The sequence below is a fragment of the Gopherus evgoodei genome, chromosome 3 (genome assembly GCF_007399415.2).
Source record: "Gopherus evgoodei ecotype Sinaloan lineage chromosome 3, rGopEvg1_v1.p, whole genome shotgun sequence".
Taxonomy (NCBI): domain Eukaryota; kingdom Metazoa; phylum Chordata; order Testudines; family Testudinidae; genus Gopherus; species Gopherus evgoodei.
Window position 1 is genome coordinate 136,797,581 of NC_044324.1, and position 19,954 is coordinate 136,817,534.

At 38.9% G+C, this 19,954-nt stretch overlaps 1 protein-coding gene across 3 annotated transcripts in view; it reads right to left on the reverse strand.

The window, feature by feature from the left end:
• Nucleotides 1–19,954, reverse strand: part of LOC115648716 — a 116,321-nt gene that overhangs the window by 11,647 nt on the left and 84,720 nt on the right. For all 3 annotated transcript variants that reach the window (XM_030556726.1, XM_030556723.1, XM_030556725.1), the window contains exons 8-9: nucleotides 15,483–15,581; nucleotides 2,486–2,551 (exon numbers count right to left, since the gene is read on the reverse strand). In XM_030556726.1, coding sequence (XP_030412586.1) covers nucleotides 2,486–2,551; nucleotides 15,483–15,581 — 165 coding nt within the window. The remainder of the gene's footprint in view (nucleotides 1–2,485; nucleotides 2,552–15,482; nucleotides 15,582–19,954) is intronic.

Genomic DNA, 19,954 nt, shown 5'->3' on the forward strand with positions numbered 1-19,954 from the left:
TAACATACATTTTTAAAACCAACACTTTTAACATTCACAGTCACTTGCAACACACTTCCAGCTGCATTTAGCTTTCCCTAAACTTCTAGCTGTCTAGTGCACTGGAACGGCTTATCCTAATAGGCAGTGCTTTCCTTTTATTTTGAGAAAGTCCATTCCTATCACTTTGTGGCTGGTCTGATTACTCACAAGTCCCCCCACTAGTACGCTTCTTCCAGTTTGCATAGGACACAAATGCTTTCTACATTAATAATTACATCTGAATAACAATTTTTAGCGCTAATCATATTTTATAATTACACGGATCTCTAACTGATTCATAAATTTGGCCTTCTTTGTAAAACTGAACAATTCTCAGCACCCAGGGATTGAGTTAGCTGATAACACTTCCATAAATAAAACAAAATAGAGAAGGAGTTTTATTTTTAATACAAATTGTTTGGTTTCTGGAGCTTTGAGCTACTTAAGGGCCCAATCCAAAGCCCATTAAGTGAATCGGAGTCCTTCTACTCTCTACAATGAGCTTTCCATCAGACCCTACAGGCAGGATCAGTTTGTAATCAATGAGTGAAGTGGCATACTATACAGTGCCTTCCACATTCTACCCTCTCTGCAACCCTAATACAATCAGTAGGCTTATAGGAATGAAATGAAGACCCGAACTTGTCCCAGTCTATACACTCAATGGACTCCTCAAGTGTATTTTAAAAATTGTTCTCGTTACTTGTACTGTACCCCACCATTGCATAGCTCTTGTATGTAAAAAAAAAAAAAAGGACAAAAAGTTATTTCGAATACATGCTCAAAACAGCAAATGAAGTTACATACAACTTATATACAGGGATAACTTGTAAATACCAAACGGCTAGTGTATGTGTTTTAAATTTTATTTAAGAAAAATTGACTTAATATACTATGTTCTCAATCCTCTAATGAGCTCTGCATGGACAGATGCCTGTGCTTCAATAATCTGCCTATGTGGAGCTCATTGCAGGGACAGAGCATATATATATATATATATATATATATATATATATATATATATATATATGGAACCATACATCCATCTAGCTGTTGATTCTAAGTTCCTTGTGGCAGGGACTCTCTCTTTACTTGTTCTGTAAAGCATTATGTACATTTATGGTGCAATTTAAATAATCATTTATAAAGGTCCATATACTGCAAAGACAACAGGACTACTCATGCATAAAAGTTATACAGTAGAGAGCAAATACATCAATATTCATCTACTGAAATAATTTAAAAAATAGTAATTCCTCCACCCCGAAGGAAAATTATTATGGTAAAAAGACAGTCACCAAAAATCCTTCCACATTTTACTGACTACGTTATTTTAAGTAGTATGGTCACAAAAAGGGTGCTTCTTTGTTGCTGACATTTCCTTTTCTTGTCTTATAGTTTTGCCTTTAAAGCCATGTAGACAGATGCAGATGGACAGATAGGTGAGGTTTTTTTTGTTTTTTTTTAAAAAGCTTTTGTGGTGAGAGAGTCACTGTAACCAAGGTTTCATTGACATGAATGGCAAATAGCTTAATCCTGCTGTAAACTTGCCTAATTGATTAGAAAGCCTGATTGTGTCCCTGAAGGGCTGGATATCCTGCATGGGCAGAGGCACTGGATTTAAAAGAAAGTTCGAAGAAGGTACAGAGTTGGCCTTGTCATTTTGGAGGTAGGGTAGTGGGGGAAGAGTCTGGCTAGTGAAATAATTTTTCACTGACCACCTCCCAAGTGTGACAGAATCCCATCCACTTTTGGCACCCCACTATGCCCAGGGCCAGCCAGCCTACAGACTTTGGAGAGGGGCAACAAGATAAGTCTTTGGGATACACCCCATATTTAACTGACATTGAAGGACTAGTATGAATGGCCTCCACTCCCACCAGAGTCCATCAAAATTTTAAGGGTGCTTAAAACCTTGGATTGTCAGGCCCAAAATGTTACCATGCCCAACCCATCATTCATCATTTGTAATCAATAAACCCTACAGAGCTGCTCATTTTTTTTGAGTCCACATTTAATTTTTCAGGAACAAAAACTATGTCTACAGGGCAGCTCTGAATATCAGAAATGTTAAGTAGTGGCGAGTTTCTGACAGAAAGTCAAAACCAGCTCGCCTGGCTTTGTAGTTCTCTAATCAGCCGAGTAAAGGTGACTTGTGAATTTCAGTGGCAGGAAGCAGTTTATAGTACAGTAACCTAGCCCATTGTCTGGGCTTCTTCTGCTCAGCTTCATTACTATTACCATGATAAAGACAAGTGTTTTTCCTACTTCCCTTTTTCCCCTTCAAGTCTTTGCTTGCTCTTGACTCTTCTGAATTTCACTTTGATACTTCGACACCTTGGCTCCTCTCCCAGACAGAATAATGACAAGAGCTCAAATAAACTTTTTTCTTTCTTTCTTTTTTTTTTGGTTGGGAGGGTGGGTGATGCAGAGATGTTGTGAAGATTTGCTGAAGGAAACTCACCACCTCCTGAGTTCTGGATTGCTCTTCAGGCCTTTTCTGCAATTCAGAAAGCCAAGAAAGCAGCAGCTGTGGGAAATAATTCAACTCTCAGATTTAGCATGAAACAGAGATAACCAAAGTGGGGCTCACCAAATGTGGCCCATAGCTTCACTCATCTTACACCAACAAGACCTCAAGCTTCTGCCTCGAGAAGTTCAGAAGCTGATAGTAATTTAAAGTAGCGGCAGAAAAGCCACAGTCATGTGATCCAAAAGTTAGATAGAATATCCAATGCAGCTGCCTTGTTCAGGTCTCATTCAGCTGAAGAAAAGGAACAGCTAAGATTTTAAATAAGCATTGTCTACTGCTATGACTGCATTTCTGAAACAACTGTTAGCTTGCTCAAGTGGTGTGATTCACCATATCTGAGCAAAGAAGTTAAGAGACAGGCTGGGGATTTGAAATATCCAGCTTCAGGGCAAATATCCTGATTCCACCCACGTACATAGGCAGAGTAGCTCCATTGACTTCACCAGTGAAACACAGATCAGAGTCTGACCTCATGGACAGAAGCCTTTAACCAGTCCTATTTTAATTGAAATTATATAGAACGAAATAATTAGGTCGACTTGTGCTTTGCATATAGCTATGCAGCCCCATGCACATAAATAAGGTGAATGTGTGTAAATAACAGAAGAATTTGGCCCACTGGGTGCAGATGAAACATTATTAACATAAGGAAAAAAAACAAAGAGAGCTGGTATTAATTTTTCAGTCTAACGGAATTTGAAACCTTGACAGTGGTTAAACCATGACGTAATGGCAGGAAAGTAGGATTCTATTCCCAGCGCTACCACTGATTCAGTGTGTAGCCCTGGGCAAATCCCTGGACCTCTCTAAGCTTCAGTTTCTCCTCCTTTAAAAGGAGAAAAATAACACACACATCTCCTGGGTACCAGAAGCTACATTTATTAGTGTGTTTATTAGATTTCCTGATAAAATACATTTATTTTTATCCAAACATGCTACTATTATAATTTAGCACTTTGTTTCCCAAGCAGTGCAGAAATATTAATGTCTTACTATTCAGTTGCCACTTTAAATAGCAAAGCCATTAAGAAATATTAATAAAGGGAAAAAACCCTCTGTTTTATGGCTCTTTGAAAGGGCCGCACACTCCAAAACAAGACAGCAGCCCCTATCAGCCAGCTAGGACATGGTTCAGTAATAATGCAAAGGCAAAATGCCACCTATGTCATCAACATAATTTCCTAGGGTGCCTGGACATTCTCTGCAAGTCTCCTATGCAAATATAACAGTGCTTAGCTTATGAGATCCAGAGATCCCACGCTGCTAGGGCTGCAGACATAAATACACCAGAGTACAACAAATGTATTCTAGCTCACATTATACTAAGGCATATCCCAGATTCAGCCATCACTGTTCTCTTCCTGACATCAGAACAATGGACTGTGACTTCATCAGCAATGTCCACTGCAGCTATTACAATACTGGCAGAGAGAGAGAGAGAGAGAGACACATACACACACACACACACCCCGACAGACTCCTTTTCTTCAATACAAAGCAAAGGTAGCCAGCTGGTGGAGAAAAGTTAAAGAGCAACATAGCAGTATTCAATCTCCAATCCATATTGAAATAGAAAACAATACACTGTGGAACTCCTGTGTTCTGGTGACCTCATAAATCACCTTGATCCAAAATACATAAGGACTCTAGAGATCAGCCTCAAGAGAAGCATTTCCTTGTATTTCCCTCTCAACATCTATTTTATTTACTAAGGATACTGCCACTTATTAGAAAATGAGATTACAGAAAATAGATTTTGTTACTTTTTCTTTTTAATCTGTTTTTCACCCTTATATTGCATCTCTTCTAGAGTCTTGGGGCCTGATTCTCCTCTTACATTACTGTAGCTCTGCAGACTTCAGAGTTACTCCCGACTTACAGTGCTGTGAGACTGCAGTCAGGCCCTTACATCTTGACATGTCATCAGGCTAAGACATCATGTTATATTATAGGTAATGCATTTAAAACCATTATGACAGAAAAATATAGTTCCTTAGTAAAATATGCTACCTTATATTTTTCACTACCTGATCTAAGAAATGTAATACATTGTTCTAACACAACCAGTTCAGGAACTTTAAAGTGAATGTTATTTGTTCAGGGCCTTCCCCTATACACAAAATTTGCAGGTGTTGCCAATGTTTTTCATTTGAAGAGCTCCCAGAAGTCTTTGTGCCAAACTGTCAACTCACCAATATTCTGACAGCTTCCTCATCAATTATGCCAGATTTCCAGAGAGAGAGAGAGAGAGAGAGAGAGAGAGAGATGCAGCCCTAAATGAAAGGTTTTAGAGCTACACACAATTTCATATTATTTATCATAGTCCTATCATAGTTCCCCACTGACTGGGGAAAAGAAACCCATTGACACATGTATAGATTCACAGATCCTGAAGGCCATGAATTTAGGAATGCTAGGGGAGTTTTTCCCCGCCAAAATTGGTTCTTGATAGGACTAGGATGATAAAATATTATGAATTTGTTTGCAGTACTTGATGTTTAAGGAACAAAATCAACACTCCTATATCTTTTCTCGGGGAGCTCTCTGGCCACATGTGTGTTTTGTACACCTTTCAGTTAAATCAGAGGTCCTAAGCAGGGGAAAAATACAACAGTAAGGAGCATCAAATGGACTTATGGTACTCCCTTGGAGGAGTCTAAGTTAATAAACCATTGAATGGCTGACAGATAAAGAAAAAATATGTATATGAATTAGTGTAATAGACAATATAGATAATGTCCTTATTTGATAAATAAATGAAGTTTAACTGGAGATTATAAATGAGTTAAAATACTCCTTTTCCCTGTTTCTGAATTTCACATATGAACCATTTAAACTAAAAATGATGCTGTATGTACTAATGAAGTAAATTATTGTTGAACTAGATATATTTTTTCTTTTCCTTTCAAGCTGTCCTTTTACCTTTTTCAAAAGTGTGTCTCCTGCACTTGTCTTTCATATGGGAACCCACTGAGCCAAATTCTGCTCCAGTTTATTCTAGTGAAAATCTGGAATAGTAACACTGACTTCAATGGCCTTACATTAAATTCTGATAAAAATTAAAAAACAAAAACAAAACCCACATAGGGCAGAAACAAGTCCCATTGTTGCAGTTAAAAAATAAAAAGCAGAGTTGTTTTATTCTTAACCATAACGGTTGAAAGATGAGTTGTTCTCATCTGTTGAGTATCTACATAAAGAAAGAAGAGACATAACATTCTTTTAAATACTTAAGATAGTTATGGGTTTTATCCTGCAGTCCTTAATCAGGCAAAATATCCTTTGGCTTCAGTGGACGTTCTACCTGAGTGACTAGTGTAGGATCAGACTCGTGAATATAAAACAAAACAAATATATTGATTGGAATAAATCACACATCAAGACACTAGTTGTTCTACTCTAAGGGTCTATTTTCAAGTACTGTAACTTCCCAACTAAACTACTCTGGCCTTGATTCAACTCCCATTGAAGTCATTATGCTTTCTTTCCATTAACTTAAATGGGAACTGAATTGGACCCTCTTTTGGTGTACCTTTCTCATGCTTGTTCTCACTCCAGCAGTGATTTGGATTAAGAACTCATTCCAGCATTTCTTAAAACACTAGAGCATGATATTTTATGTATTTATTTATTTTTTTTTAAATCACTAGTTAGGGCTTTAGATGCTTTCTTGGGCAGCTCTCTCCTCAAATCAGTTTCTCTTTTTTAGAAACATCAAACCTCCAGTTTGGAATACACCATGGAGATGAATGCCTTTGCCATGTTTATCAAAACAAAGTCATCTGAAAATGTATCATGCATGTCCCTTATCTTTTTAACATGTGCCATGATGTGGCACCCTTGTTGCATATACAAGATGAATAAGCAAATATTTTGAGTTCCCCACCCTGAAAATAAATGGATGATTATTTTAACAAGTACGCATTCAAATAAGCACATGGATCATTTCAAATCAATGTTTGATAAAGTTCAATACAGTTAAAATAAATATACTCGATATGTTTGAGAGTCCCCTCAATCTGAGAGCTCACATATAAAACAAAGAAAATCTGATCCTTTATGTGCAGGAGTGTAAGACAGACCATTGACATCAATGTTGTTATTCCAATTTACACTGTCATAATCAAAATTAGATTCTAGCCCCTAAATATACAACCAGAGATTTTTAAATTTTTTCTTTATCCTTCTGTTAATCATAATTAAATGCAAAATAAAAACAAGACAAAACCAAACCACACACACTCCAAAGGTTCAGATTTGAATAAATTCAAAATTGTAGTTGCCACAGCAACTGTAATTTTTCCATGGTATCACCAAAGTATGCTCTCAGTTAAGCTAGTGCTAATCTAGAATAGCCACTGGAGCTACCCGGGAAATTCACTCCTGTGACTAAAATTAGAATTTGCTGTAAATTAACACCATATAAAGTAATCCAGAATTCTGCATATGCATAAGGGGGCTGAGTTATTGTTGCTGTGGGAACCGTAACTATGAATTTCCTGGCTTGCATGTGATTCAAATTTCAGCTTTAACGCTGCATTAATGTAACTTTTCACACTTGACAGGCACACACCATTTTTAGCTCCGAGATTCCCAAATGGAATACATTCTTTCCTTTAATACTCAAAGTTAAAAATTTTTTAAAAGGTTTTAAAAAGAAAATTATATTTTTATTATACACACACCCCCACACCCCCCCACACCAGACTTCACATTTTAACTACAGTACATTGACTAGTTCCAAGCAATTCCCCACCCACCCGATTTTTTTGTTTTGGTTTTTTACATTCAAGCTGGTGGCCAATATCTCAATGTACCTGAGACAGCTAATTTAAAAAGGAAGTGGTCAAAGTCATGCTTTTTTTGTAAACTTCAAAGGTGATCCCTCTCCTTCCTCCTCTTTACATTTTACTGTCTGGCTTTCTGCCCATCCTGCAGCTGTTAGCTAAGCCTGTGTTTCATGGCGTCAAACCTGCCTCCTCACGGTCCATAAAGTTACAGCAGGGATCGTGATATGCAGGTGTGGAAAAGGGAGAAGTGCAGGATGAGCCTGTTAATGATTTTTCTGGCACCCCATGCTGAGTTGCTGAAGAAAGAGAGCAGCTTGCAGAAGAGTAACTCTTTGTTTGCGAAGGTGTTCTGGGCCATATTACTTCTCCCACAGCAAAGGTGTTGGGTTTTTTGCTTTAGGGGCTGTTTACAAAAATGATTCACCTTTTATACAGCTTTTAAAAAATGCTTTGAGGCTTTAATTAGACACAGGAATTCCATCACACCACTACGAAGACTTTTACTTTCCATTTAACCTCCCATTAGATGATTCAATGATCTTATTCAACGATAAGTCCACACAACTGAGGCTGACTGTTTAAGACACTATCAACATCAACTGGTGCAAGCTTATGTCACAAGCCTTAGTTGGAGTCCTAACACACATTTATAATTTGTTAATGTAGACAGAGAATCCCACCTTTATAAATGTTCATTTGCTGCTTTAAGATACAGCTAATAACTAAGACTCTGATTCAAGAATTCACCTAACTTTAAGCATATGCTTAAGTGCTTTCCTGAATAGCATCTAATAGAACTGCAAATTTACTGCAGAATAATTTAAATACATTTAAGTCAAGGTTTTCAGAAAGGGGTGCCTAAAATTAGTCTGCTAAAGGCAAAAATTTCAGAAGGGCCTCAGGGGTATGTCTACACACCTATTTGAGGTGTGATTGCAGCACACGTAAACATGCCTGAGCTAGCACAGCTAAAAATAGAAGCATAGAGGTGACAGCATGGATTTCAACACAGGCTCGCAACACATGTATGTACCCAGCGTCCCCGGCATGCTGGTCACTAGCCTGGGTTGAAGCCCATGCTGCTACATTAGGTATGTCTACCTGTGCTGCAGTGACCACTCAGACTGCAGAGTAGACATAACCAAGTGACTTAGGAGACTAGGTGCCATTGAAAGCCAATGGGATGTAAGCTCAAGTCACTTGAGTGTTTTTGAAAATTCTACCCCAAAGGCTACATTTAGGTGCCTAAATAAATGAGAGCTTTGGACACACAGCACTTTTGAAACCTTTCAATCCAATTGTCTAGGTGTCTTAATAGCTTGTATTAATAAATACAAAATAATTTAGTAAATAACTGTAGGCAAAGTTTGAGGGCTCATTGGAAGTTTAATAGGGGCTACCAGGATAAGTAGACACAGAGAGCACTTCTCTCCTACTCAGCTGTCTGTATGTTGTCCGCTTAGATTGTAAGGTTATCCAGGCAGGGATCTGTCTACTTATAGGTCTAAAAAGTAACTTTCTTTTATTTATATAGTTCCCCAAATTGTATGAAGTGAGAACAGCCTGCTTGGCACCGCACACAAGGGACTAATAAAGACACAGGTCCTCATTCTGGTCTCACTTAGGAATATGTGTGATAGATGTGCTTTATAAATCAAAAAATAAATACATGATTTTTAAGTTCCAAAATGTAGCACCCACACAACTGGTAATATAGATATCTTTCCAACACTGGGGCTTCCCCAAACAACCACATCAGATATCCCATACAATTCTCCTGAAAATAACTGAATCAAAACTGACCTGCTCTCTCCAAGAAAAAATTGATTAAAAGAATGAGGCAGGTCTGCCTTGTTAGGCTGCAACTCAGAAAAGCACTTACATGAATGATGAAGTTGATCCTTATTTAGGACAGCCCTTAAGCACAGGGATTTAAAGCAATCAAACTTTTGAATAGCTCCGGCTCCGCTCCAGCTCTGGGCAAAAACCTACTGGTCCACGCTCCAGCTCTGGGCTCCACTCCAGAGCCCTGCTTAAGCATGTGCTTAAATTTAGTCATTGAGGTCAGCAGGATTTAAGCACACTTCAAAGTAAATGGAAGGTTCAAGTGAAGTCCTGAATAGGGATGCTTTCCTCAATCACGGCCTAAATGAGGTGATGGGACATTTTAAAATACACACATTATTATTTGTTTGTATTCCATCTCACCGAGGAGCCCTACTCATGAATCAGGACCCCATTGTGCTAGAAGCTGTACAAACACAGTACAAAAAGACAGCCTCTAGCCCACAGAACTGCATATTTTTACCATCACCATGTCGTCTTTAGTCAGAGATAGGAACACTGCCAAGCCACCAGTAAAGATATGTTTTATTGTTATGAAGGCAGACTGGGTGATGGAGCTGAACATATATTAAAACATAACTCTGTGGGACAAGTTACGATCCCACTATAATCAACAGAAGCTTTCCATTGACTTCAGTGGGACTAGGATTTGGCCTTACATTTGAGCAACAGCAAAGGGACATTTTCTTCTGTATCAAAGGATTTCAGCGTATCTCTTTAAATTAGAAATAAAATAAAACCAATGAGTGCTCACACACAGACTCTACAATTAAAAAAAAAAAAAAAAAAAAGACCACAGCTAAAGTTCCTGGTATTCAAGATTCTGCTGACCTTCAAGTCACACTGCAAGGCTTATTTGTGCTCTGAGGGGATTGGGAAGTTAAACAAACAAAACAAAAAACATTTGCCCAAGCACTTGTAGATTTTATAATATTTGTACATGACCCAAAGCACTTGATAGTTTTTTTTTAATGGAAAGAAATAAATACAAATAAATAAGAAGACTCACTGAAGATCTGGGAGAACCGCTCTTGGACTCAGCAGTGATATGTGGCTTAGTCTTTTTCAATTCTTCCAAATCTGCTGCTAGAACCTAGCTCACTTTTTATTCTTTCTTTGTAGGATGATAGGTACACCCATAAAAATAAAACTGGCTTAAAAGCTACTACTACCTGTAACCAACATCATGCCAAAACAGCCAACCTAATTAAACATGATTACTACACTGCCAAGCCAAATGCTTTGATTAATTTATCAGTCATATTTAAAGTCAGGGGTAACAATCAGCCAAAGCATAGCTGTGTCTCCTACCACTAACAAGTAGGGCCCTGATCCTGCAAAGACCACTGGGACTGCTCACAGTGAGTAAAGTTAAGTGCATGCATAAATCTTTTGCGCCTGGCTGAGTGCCAGGAAGCACAGTGCCTAAACTGCCTTACTAATGGCAATGCTGTGTTATGCGATTATTTGTTTTACAATAGTTCTAGGAGGCTAAAATTAGGATTGGTCCCATTGTGTAAGGTGCTGCACAAATGCATAATAAAAGAGTCCCTAAGCTTAAAATCACCAGTGCCCTGTTTATGCCAGCAATCCCACCACTGTTTGTACTACTGGAACAGCACTGGTAATAATGAAATGGTAGGAGATTTCTTTAAAAAGGCTAGTGTTAACACTTGAGGATCCACCATGTTTTCTGAAATGCTACTGAACACCGTTTGGTCCTGTCTAACTTGCATTAAAATCATTTACCGCACCAGTTCAGCGGCACCTATTGCTGACAGCAAGCATTGACACTAGTTCTATTTCCTAGCTGGCATGAGGCTTATAATTACTAAGCATTTCAAACTGGCCATATTTAACATCTGACAACAGAAATATAAAGGAGTAAAAGAAAACTAAGCTATTCAACTTTGTTCACATAAGGACATATCCCTCTGTTCTGCCGGTTATGTGTGGACCATCGTTCAGTCCCCCTGCCTGGTTCTGTGGTAAATCTTGTTCTTCCCAAGACTCCACAGAGATGGGCTTGTGTCTAAACTAACAAGCAAAAACTGCCTAGGTCAGGAATGGAATTTATTTTGGGCGTTGCAGTATGGGGTGGAAGAAAAGAGAGGAGAGAGACCACAGTGAAGAAAATGTTGGCTTTATACACTCTTGCTGAGAAATATCCCAAACTGGTTTCTCAGCTATCAGAAGAGTAAAATGTGTTCACATGAGTAATTGCCTTTGCCAGTCCCCTTGACCACCAGACTCAGCTTTATTTACCCATCCTGCAGCAGTCTGTAATGATCCACCTTTTCTGTTTGAGTGGCTAAATTTTAACAGCAAAGCGTGAGAAACAAAATCTACTTTTAAACCCAGGCAAGTGACAGTAAACTTTGCTCCATACACACCAGCCACCTGGCTATAACAACTAGCATCTTCTGGACATGTCAAAAATGTTTTCCTAAACACTTGTTTTATATGCCTCATGGAAAAGTCCTATAACGTAAGCTCTTTGGGGCAGGGACTTTGTTCTTCTGAGTTTGGATAGCAACTGCTGAAGCCTGGATGCTACCAAGGGGAGAGGAAGGATAGTCCAGTGGTTAGGACATTAGCATAGGCCACAGGAGAGCTGAGTTCAGTTCCCTGCTCCGCCACAGACTTCCTGTGTGACCTTGGTCTTTAGTTGCTTAGTCTTTCTGTGCTTCAGTGTCTCATCTGCAAAACTGGGGCAACAGAACTTCCCTATCCAATGGGTGTTGTGAGGACAGAGACGCTAAAGATTTTGAGGAGCTTACGCAGTATGTAAATGGAGGGGGGGCACACAAATGTCATAACAGAGGCAAACAGAAAATGAAAATGGTTCTACAGAATTCTTAAACAAGCCTGTAGAATTCTATAGTGGGATATAATTCTCTAGTCAATTCTACAGGCTGATTTTATGGAAAGGATCTCAATTCTCAAATTCTGTGGTTTTTCAGAGTACTTTCTAAAGAATCTTATTGGTTTCATCACTATTAAACTCTGTAGGACTTTTTCGTAGGGAGTAAATTTAGATTACATAAAAGTATCTTTGTAATTGAATATCAGATCTGATTTCTGTCAATTCCTTGGCATTTTTCCAACACTTAAGGCATTTATTCTCATTCTATTATAAAACAGGTTGGCTAACAAAAGTTCCAACCCTGCGCCTACATAGCACAAACAGACACAAAGGGCGCAGTTGGTTTGCCATATCAGGGTCTCTAGAGCCCCAAACTCCTAAGGTCTCAATGAGTTTAAACTCCTTTTAGCATGAGAGAATCTCAGGGGTTTACCATCCATCACCACAGAATCTGAATGCCTTCCATATAAAATCAATAGCAATATTAAATATATATATTTAAACATCTCATGATTTTTTAATACTTGGGGTTGGCAATACTGTGGGACACAGCATGACAGATGGAAGAATGTCTGCAAAATAGTAGGAAAAATAATCTTATTTGCTTCCTCATAAGATTTCTTGTCTCCAAATACCATCCAACTACAAAGAAAAACACTTTAGATGCTTCTGTTCCAAGGAATCTGATGGTAGGCTCTGCATGTTCGCTTGCAAGAGACAAACTAAATAGAAGTGAAACTTCACAACACTTAAACAAAAACACAACACCATCAACCCCCAAATCCTGTCCTTAAAAATGAACTCATTCCACAGACTAGAGGGGAAAAATCAATTGCAGAGAAAAATCTGGTTTTCACACCAAGAGCCTTCAGACTGAAAGTCTCAGCAGCCATTCTGACTGAGCAAAGATTAACTGTCCATCAGTCAACACAGCTGCACAACATTTTTTCTTCAAATACTTGTTTTTAAGGGGAAAAAAAGAGTCAGTTGAAAATTCTCAAAAACAGAAAACTTTCAAAATGATTTTCTCAAAATTTTCTAACAAAAAAGTTTGTTTTCCTTTTTCTCTTTCTTTCATTGCCAGCTTTGACTGATCAGAGTAATTACCCAGTAAGACTTTTTTTTTTTTTTTAAATCAACACTTCTTGTTTTGGAAATATTTTTATATTGAAAGTTTAAAAATTGTTTTTTGAACATTCCAATGTCAAATATGAAAAAAATCTATTAAATTATATGGAAATTTAAAAAAAAAAAACACAGTCCATTTTGAAAACCAATGGAATGAAAACACTTTAGAAGTGTTCATGATTTCCCTTTCTTCCTCAATTTTTAAGTCAGCTCTGGCCAGGGGAATGGGATAAGAACAATAAGGACGCTCCAGATATAAAACCGGTAATATGACAGCCGCTGTAAAAATCAATGGACACCAAATTGGAAACCTAAGTGCATTGACTGGCAGAATTAAACAACTGTGTGGAAGGAATTAAAGAGAAAATACAGGAGGTGGAAATTAAATTGCATGTCCACAAAACAGTGCTCAAAGGGTACGTCCACACGTCAAAAAACCCAACCCATACTCTGCAGCAGTGAGGCTCAGAGCCCTTGTCAACTGAATCAGGCTCATGTGTCTCACTCTATGGGGCTAAAAATAGCAGTGTAGATGTTTGGGCTCAGGCTGGAGCACGGGCTCTGAAATCTGGAGAGTGGGGAGGGCCTCAAAGCCTCAGTTTTGGCCCGAGCAGGAACATTTACACAGCCGCTTTTAGGCTGCAGTGTGAGCACAAATCAGTTGTTATGTGCTCTGAGACTCATTTCTGCAGGTTTTTTTGTTTTGCTTTTGCAATACAGACATACCCAAAAAGCAAGGACTTCTTAGACACACTGAGAAAATTAGATTTTCCTCCAGGCTCACGATTCTCCACCCTGTTTTCTCATCATCAGCCTGAAGGATGCTGATCTTCTATGTAAGAATGTAGTTAAATCAGGGCCGCCTAGAGGATTCAGGGGGCCTGGGGCAAAGCAATTTCGGGAGCCCCTTCCATAAAAAAAAGTTGCAATACTATAGAATACTGTATTCTCGCGGGGGCCCCTGTGGGGCCCGGGGCCTGGGGAAAATTGCTCCACTTGCTTCCCTACCCCGGGCAGCCCTGAATTAATATGTGAAAAATAAAAGTGATGAGATAGATTTCTTCTTTGGAGCTTTAGATCCCGTTCTGCTGTCATCATCGGTGAAATGTGGCTTGATTTTGCCTTTTCATAAAGGCAAAGTCCAAACTATAATGTTGTTTCCATTTTGTACACATCATATACTATTTTTTAAAAATAGATCTATTGGAAAGCCTCTGATCATTATGAGTAGAATGCATTAGTTGTTTATGGTAATGCTAGTCATTTTCCAGACATTCAAGAAGGGACTGTCACTGTTCCAAGATCACAATCTAACGATGGACAGACAGAGTGACAAAGGTCAGGGAAGGGGCACAAACAGGGATTTTAATACGAGTCAATATGATTCACTGTAACCACTGCAGCAGTAGTGGAATTTTAAATCTCTCCAAAACTGTGGACAGGGCTTTGTGGATGAATTCAGGGAAGTTGTACAATGCCACATGGACAAAGGCAAAAAGGCATTTGTGGGAGAAGCTAACAAATGGGTGAGTATACTGGCAGAGAGAGGCAATCCAAAGTCAAACAAGCAAGGATACATAAGGAGGAGAAAAGTTATGTAGCTTTGAAGATGGTGACAAAATCACTTAAATCTGATGTGACAGCATATGAGGAAGCAGTGGAGGAATTTTCCCCAAGATGGTAGTGACATGATCAAATCAACACACGAGAGAGATTTTAGCAGCTGTATTTTGTATGGACTGAAAAAAGAAAATGAATGAAGCCCATCCCCCCTATGCTACAGCTTGCACAAAGCCTACGCACCGCTAAGGTTAAGCCTTAGGCTTTCCCTCCGGACAGGATTGGACTTCCCCCTTTGCATTTTATGCACATACAAATAATGTGTAGGTTAAGGCATAAAACTTGACTTAAATGGTTTGGAGACATTGGAATTAAAAAACAAAAAACCACACCTAAAATGGTGAATTTCTGGTGATGATTCAGTAAGAATAAAAAGCACAAGAAAAACAATTGCCAGTTCTGGGGCAGGAGGGAGAAAAGCTGGAAATATACTGAACTGCAGTGTATGTTCCTTTTCACGGCAAAAGTCACAGCTCCAGAGAAAACAAAGCAACCTGCTGACCTATGAGCACAAAGGGCCAAAATGGATCCCTCGTGTGACTCCAGTGAAGCTAATGAACTCCTATCAGGGAGGAATTGGCCTTTATCCCCAACACTCCACCTTGGCTTGGCGAACTAACTAGCAAGCTGAGAAATTCAACTGAAAGGATGCAACAAGGGTCAGGGTTTTCTCATCTACCTTAGGAAATTGCTCAGTTTCTTCTTCGGCCTTTGTGTGTTTACTTGGATGATGAACTGGAGGCTGGCAGGACACTGATCCTGGTAGAGAAGCTGAGCTCTGTAAGATAGTGAAAGCAAAGTCAAGAACAGTATGTCTTCATAACTGGGCATGACAAGTAAGTACTTAACTGGTTACTTCATTGTGGATTTGTGTATTCATTTCTGTGCCATTTTGAAATGTGCCTTAAAGGGGAAAAATAAAGAGCAGTACTGATTTAGAGGTCTTTATTTGCTCCTTATTCAGGAAAAACCCTATCTGTCTTGAAAGAGCCAAGAGTACTGAATAGGACCACTTAATAGCCCTACCACAATATTTTATGTTTTAACTCACCATTATATTTCAGGAAAAGATTCGGATTTCAGACACACCAGCATAAAACACAGAGTAAGGGCATTTGATTTCAGTGGACTTTTTCTGGATGAACTCTGGTATAATGGAAAGCATCATCTGTCCTAAGTTAACACACTTAGCCTACATCAGTGCTACAAGCTTGGGTGTATTTCCCCTGCTTGTGAACACACAGTATCTCTGCAGTAGCATGGGTAGTAGCAGCAGAGGAATGGCTGAACCATGCCAAGTAAATACCCACCTGAAACCAGTGAGTATTTACTTGGCACAATTCATTGGACCTTTGTTGCCACTATCTGTGCTACCACAGGTATGCTGCTATTTATACTCACACTAGCTCTTGTCGAGCTAGTGTGAGTATGTGCAAACGAGCAAGGGAATCACACCCCTAGCTCGTAATGTTGATATAGCCTTACTTAAACATACAAAAAACTACCCATTTTGTGTCACTACTTAGGAAATGACATGGATTCTTTATCAGTACTTTCATTTTTGTCACAAAGGTGGAGAAGTAATACATGAAAATAATCGATGAAATCTGGTTCAGGAACTAAGAGCCAGAATGAAACACCAACATTCCTTGGACTCACACGTTCAAAGCAGGGTCTGGTCAACTCGGTCTTTCATACTTCCAAGGTGGATACATTAAGTACCATGCAATTAATGTGCAGAGAACTTAAAAACTAAAATCCTATTTGTTCGGGGTGAACATTAAAGGTACAAAAAATGTCATGGTAAGAGCAGTTGTTTTGCCCCAGTGTCATTAGCTACCATTTCCTTCATCTGTTCCGCCCATGGTTGTGCAGTTGGTTGCCACCTTCAACTCCCAAAAATAAATGAATTTTATCAGTGCGGTCTCAGATTTCCAGAATTTATTGGTTTGGCTGAGCTCAGCCAAAACAAGAATGTTCTGGAAATCTCAGACAGCATTGTTATAATTCTGCTACTTTTGAGGTACAAAAGTACATAAAAATGCGCAAGATAGCAAGAGTGAACCTCAAGCACAAAATAGGTGTAGTTTGGATCAGAGTATACTGAGTTCTGTGCAAAGGTTGGAGTCAATTTCTTATTTAATCCAAATCAGTGTGCCACCCCTCCCTTAGCTGGAATACCTTAATGTAAAAAATTAGAGGATAGAAATATAATTAATGTCAGTCAACATGGAAAATTAGGTTTTAGCAAATAAAACTGAATTCACTCTTTGAGGAGATTACAAGCTTAAATGATAAAAGTAACTGAGAAGATGTACTTAGACTTCTGTAAGGCATTTCATTTAGTACTGCACACCATTCAGATTAAAAAACAGCACTATACAGTATCCATACAGCACATGTTAAATGGATCAAGAACAGTCTAACTGACAGATCTCAAACAGTAGTCATCAGAGGGAAACCTCATCAAATAGAGGTGTTTCTCGGGGGATTCTACAAGGACTGGTTCTAGATCTGATGCTACTCAACATTTTCATTGGTGATTGAGAAGTAAATATAAAAATTACTGCTGATAACATTGCAGATAACACAAAGATTGGCAAAATGGTGAGTAATTATGAGGACTGGGAGGTCATACACAGCAAATACAGCCAAATGCAAAGTTATACATCTTGGAGCATGGAATGCAGCCCATACCTATAGAATGGGGGACTGTATCCCGGAATGCAGTGGCTCTGAAAAGAATGTAGGGGTCACAGTGAACAAACAATCAGCATGAGCGCTCAGGGCAACACTGTGTCAACAAGAGCCAGTGCAATCGTTGGATGTACAAGCAGGGGTGCAGTGAGTATGGAGGTTATTTTGCCTCTATATATGGCATTGCAGAGACAGATCCTGGAATGCTGTGTGCAGTTCTGGTGTCCACATTTCAAAAAGGATGTTGAAAAAGTGGAGAGGGTGCAGAAAAGAGCCACAAAAACTATTTCAGGATGGAAGAAAATGAAAAGTATCTTAATGAGATACTTACAGAGCTCACTCTGTTTAGTTTAGCAAAGGAAGAGCAAGAGGTCACTTGATTACAGTGTATAAGGACCCTCACAGGGAGAAAATACTAGGTACTAAGAAGGTTTTTTAATCTTGCGGAGAAAGTTATTACAAAGATCCAATGGCTGGAAGCTGAAGCCAGACAAATTCCAGCTGGAAATAAGGCACACGTTATTGGCAGTGAGGGTGATTAACTATTGGAACAAACTACCAAAGGAAGTGGTGGATTCTCCCTTTCTTGATGTCTTTAGCTCAAGACTGGGTGCTTTCTGAAGATTGGCTAAAGCCTAACAAAAGATATTGGGTTCAATACAGGGGTAACAAAGTGAAACGTAATGGCCTGTGATATACAGGAGATCAGACTAGATGATCTACTGGTCTCCTCAGGCCTTAAACCATGAAGCTATGACTAAAGAATGAGGTACTAGGGAGAGAGCACTTTATGAGCTTTTAAGAGCCTTCTATGACAAGCAGGGTTTGGAATTATATTGGTACTATGGTAATTCTGTAAAGTAAATTCACAGCGCTAGGTTCTCGGTTAGAATTCTTCAAGTCACAAGATTATTGTCCTGACTTCTATCTACAAATAAAACAACTACAAACATCCTTACTACAGCAGGCAGTTAAAGCATAAGGCCAGCTGAACAAAGAGAGAGTGCAGTGTATTAGTCTCCCTGATTTGGTACCACATGTTTAGCCATCTATTTTACTCTGCAAACAATAAACTGTTTTCTGTCCTCAGAAGCCCACCACCTCCTGCAAACAGAGCTGAAACGAGAGTGGGGATGTATTTATACTGACTCCAAAAGTATGTACACCCAGTAGTTCTGTGTCAAATTAAATGTTTTATATTCATGGTCAACTGTGAGATTTATATTCTATTAAATGTGTACATTTAGCTTGCCTATATAAAGTTCAAGGACAGGACAATCTCAGAGTAATAGCATTTCTATAGCCATAGTTTACTATATATAATGGTTTTGTTTTAACTTCATTCAGGGAGAAAACATTCCTGCCAATATGTAAAATGTGGATGATTTGAGTCAAGAGCACCTATGCCATTTTAATAGGTACAATACCGGCTAGAGGGGATTATGATGCCACAAACACCTTGCCTAGGAAGCTTGGGAGCTAAGTATCTCATTTTGTTTTACATACAAATATATTTCCATACATTTGTTCGAGAGAGAGAGAGAGAGACAGAAAGACTCTTCATGGATGACAGGAAACCTGACAGATCACTCAACTAGCAGAAGAGGAAAGTCAAAACAGGCTCATTTGTTCTCTGAAATCACTATTAAAGGGCCATACTTTTTAGAGTAATACAGGAAAACAATTAGCAGGATATGTTTCACTGAGAAAGAAGCTGCGCTAAAACCAAACTACTTTAAGGGCCACATCAAAGTAACTATTGCATTTGGCAGGGCTCAATCCTACAACCAACAAGTCAGGCCAGTGGCTGGCCAGTTCTTTGTTGCTCTTCACCTTGTACAGTAATTCACAACAGTGCAAAGCAAGTATGCTTCACACTGGTGTAAATAACTGCACAAGATGCAGGGCATCATAGACTCTATGCCACAGATCTTCCATCTGTTAAAATCATCATCAGACAAGAAGTGAATGCTGCTTGCTTGTGCAAGTGGGTAGTGATGCTCCTCCACCTCTCAGAGAAGACAACTACAGAAGTGTGAAAACTTTAAACAGGAAGAAAGCTGAAGACATTTATAAACTAAAAGAAAGTTGAATTTATAAGAGAAGTATTAAAAGAAAAGAGGTGGCCAATAATAAACAGGAAAACGGACTGAACAATGCAACAATAGTACTGTTTAGTCTTCTGGAAAAGAGCAGCCTGGATGAGGTTGGATTTTTATGTTACCTGCTGCACAGTCCTGTGAGTAAACGCAGTTCCTTGCTTTTTGCCTAGGGTCTCTTTCAGGAGAGATTTTTGCACTCAGCAGCCAAAGTGTGTCAGCACTGGAGTGAGCGGTGTTATCGGGTGTTAGCTGCAGCACGCTGATACGTCCTTGAGAACTAGCACATCATTAGTGATACCTTCACAACTGAATGTGTGGGTCTTAGGTCATATGCCAGACAAAGCCAAGGATA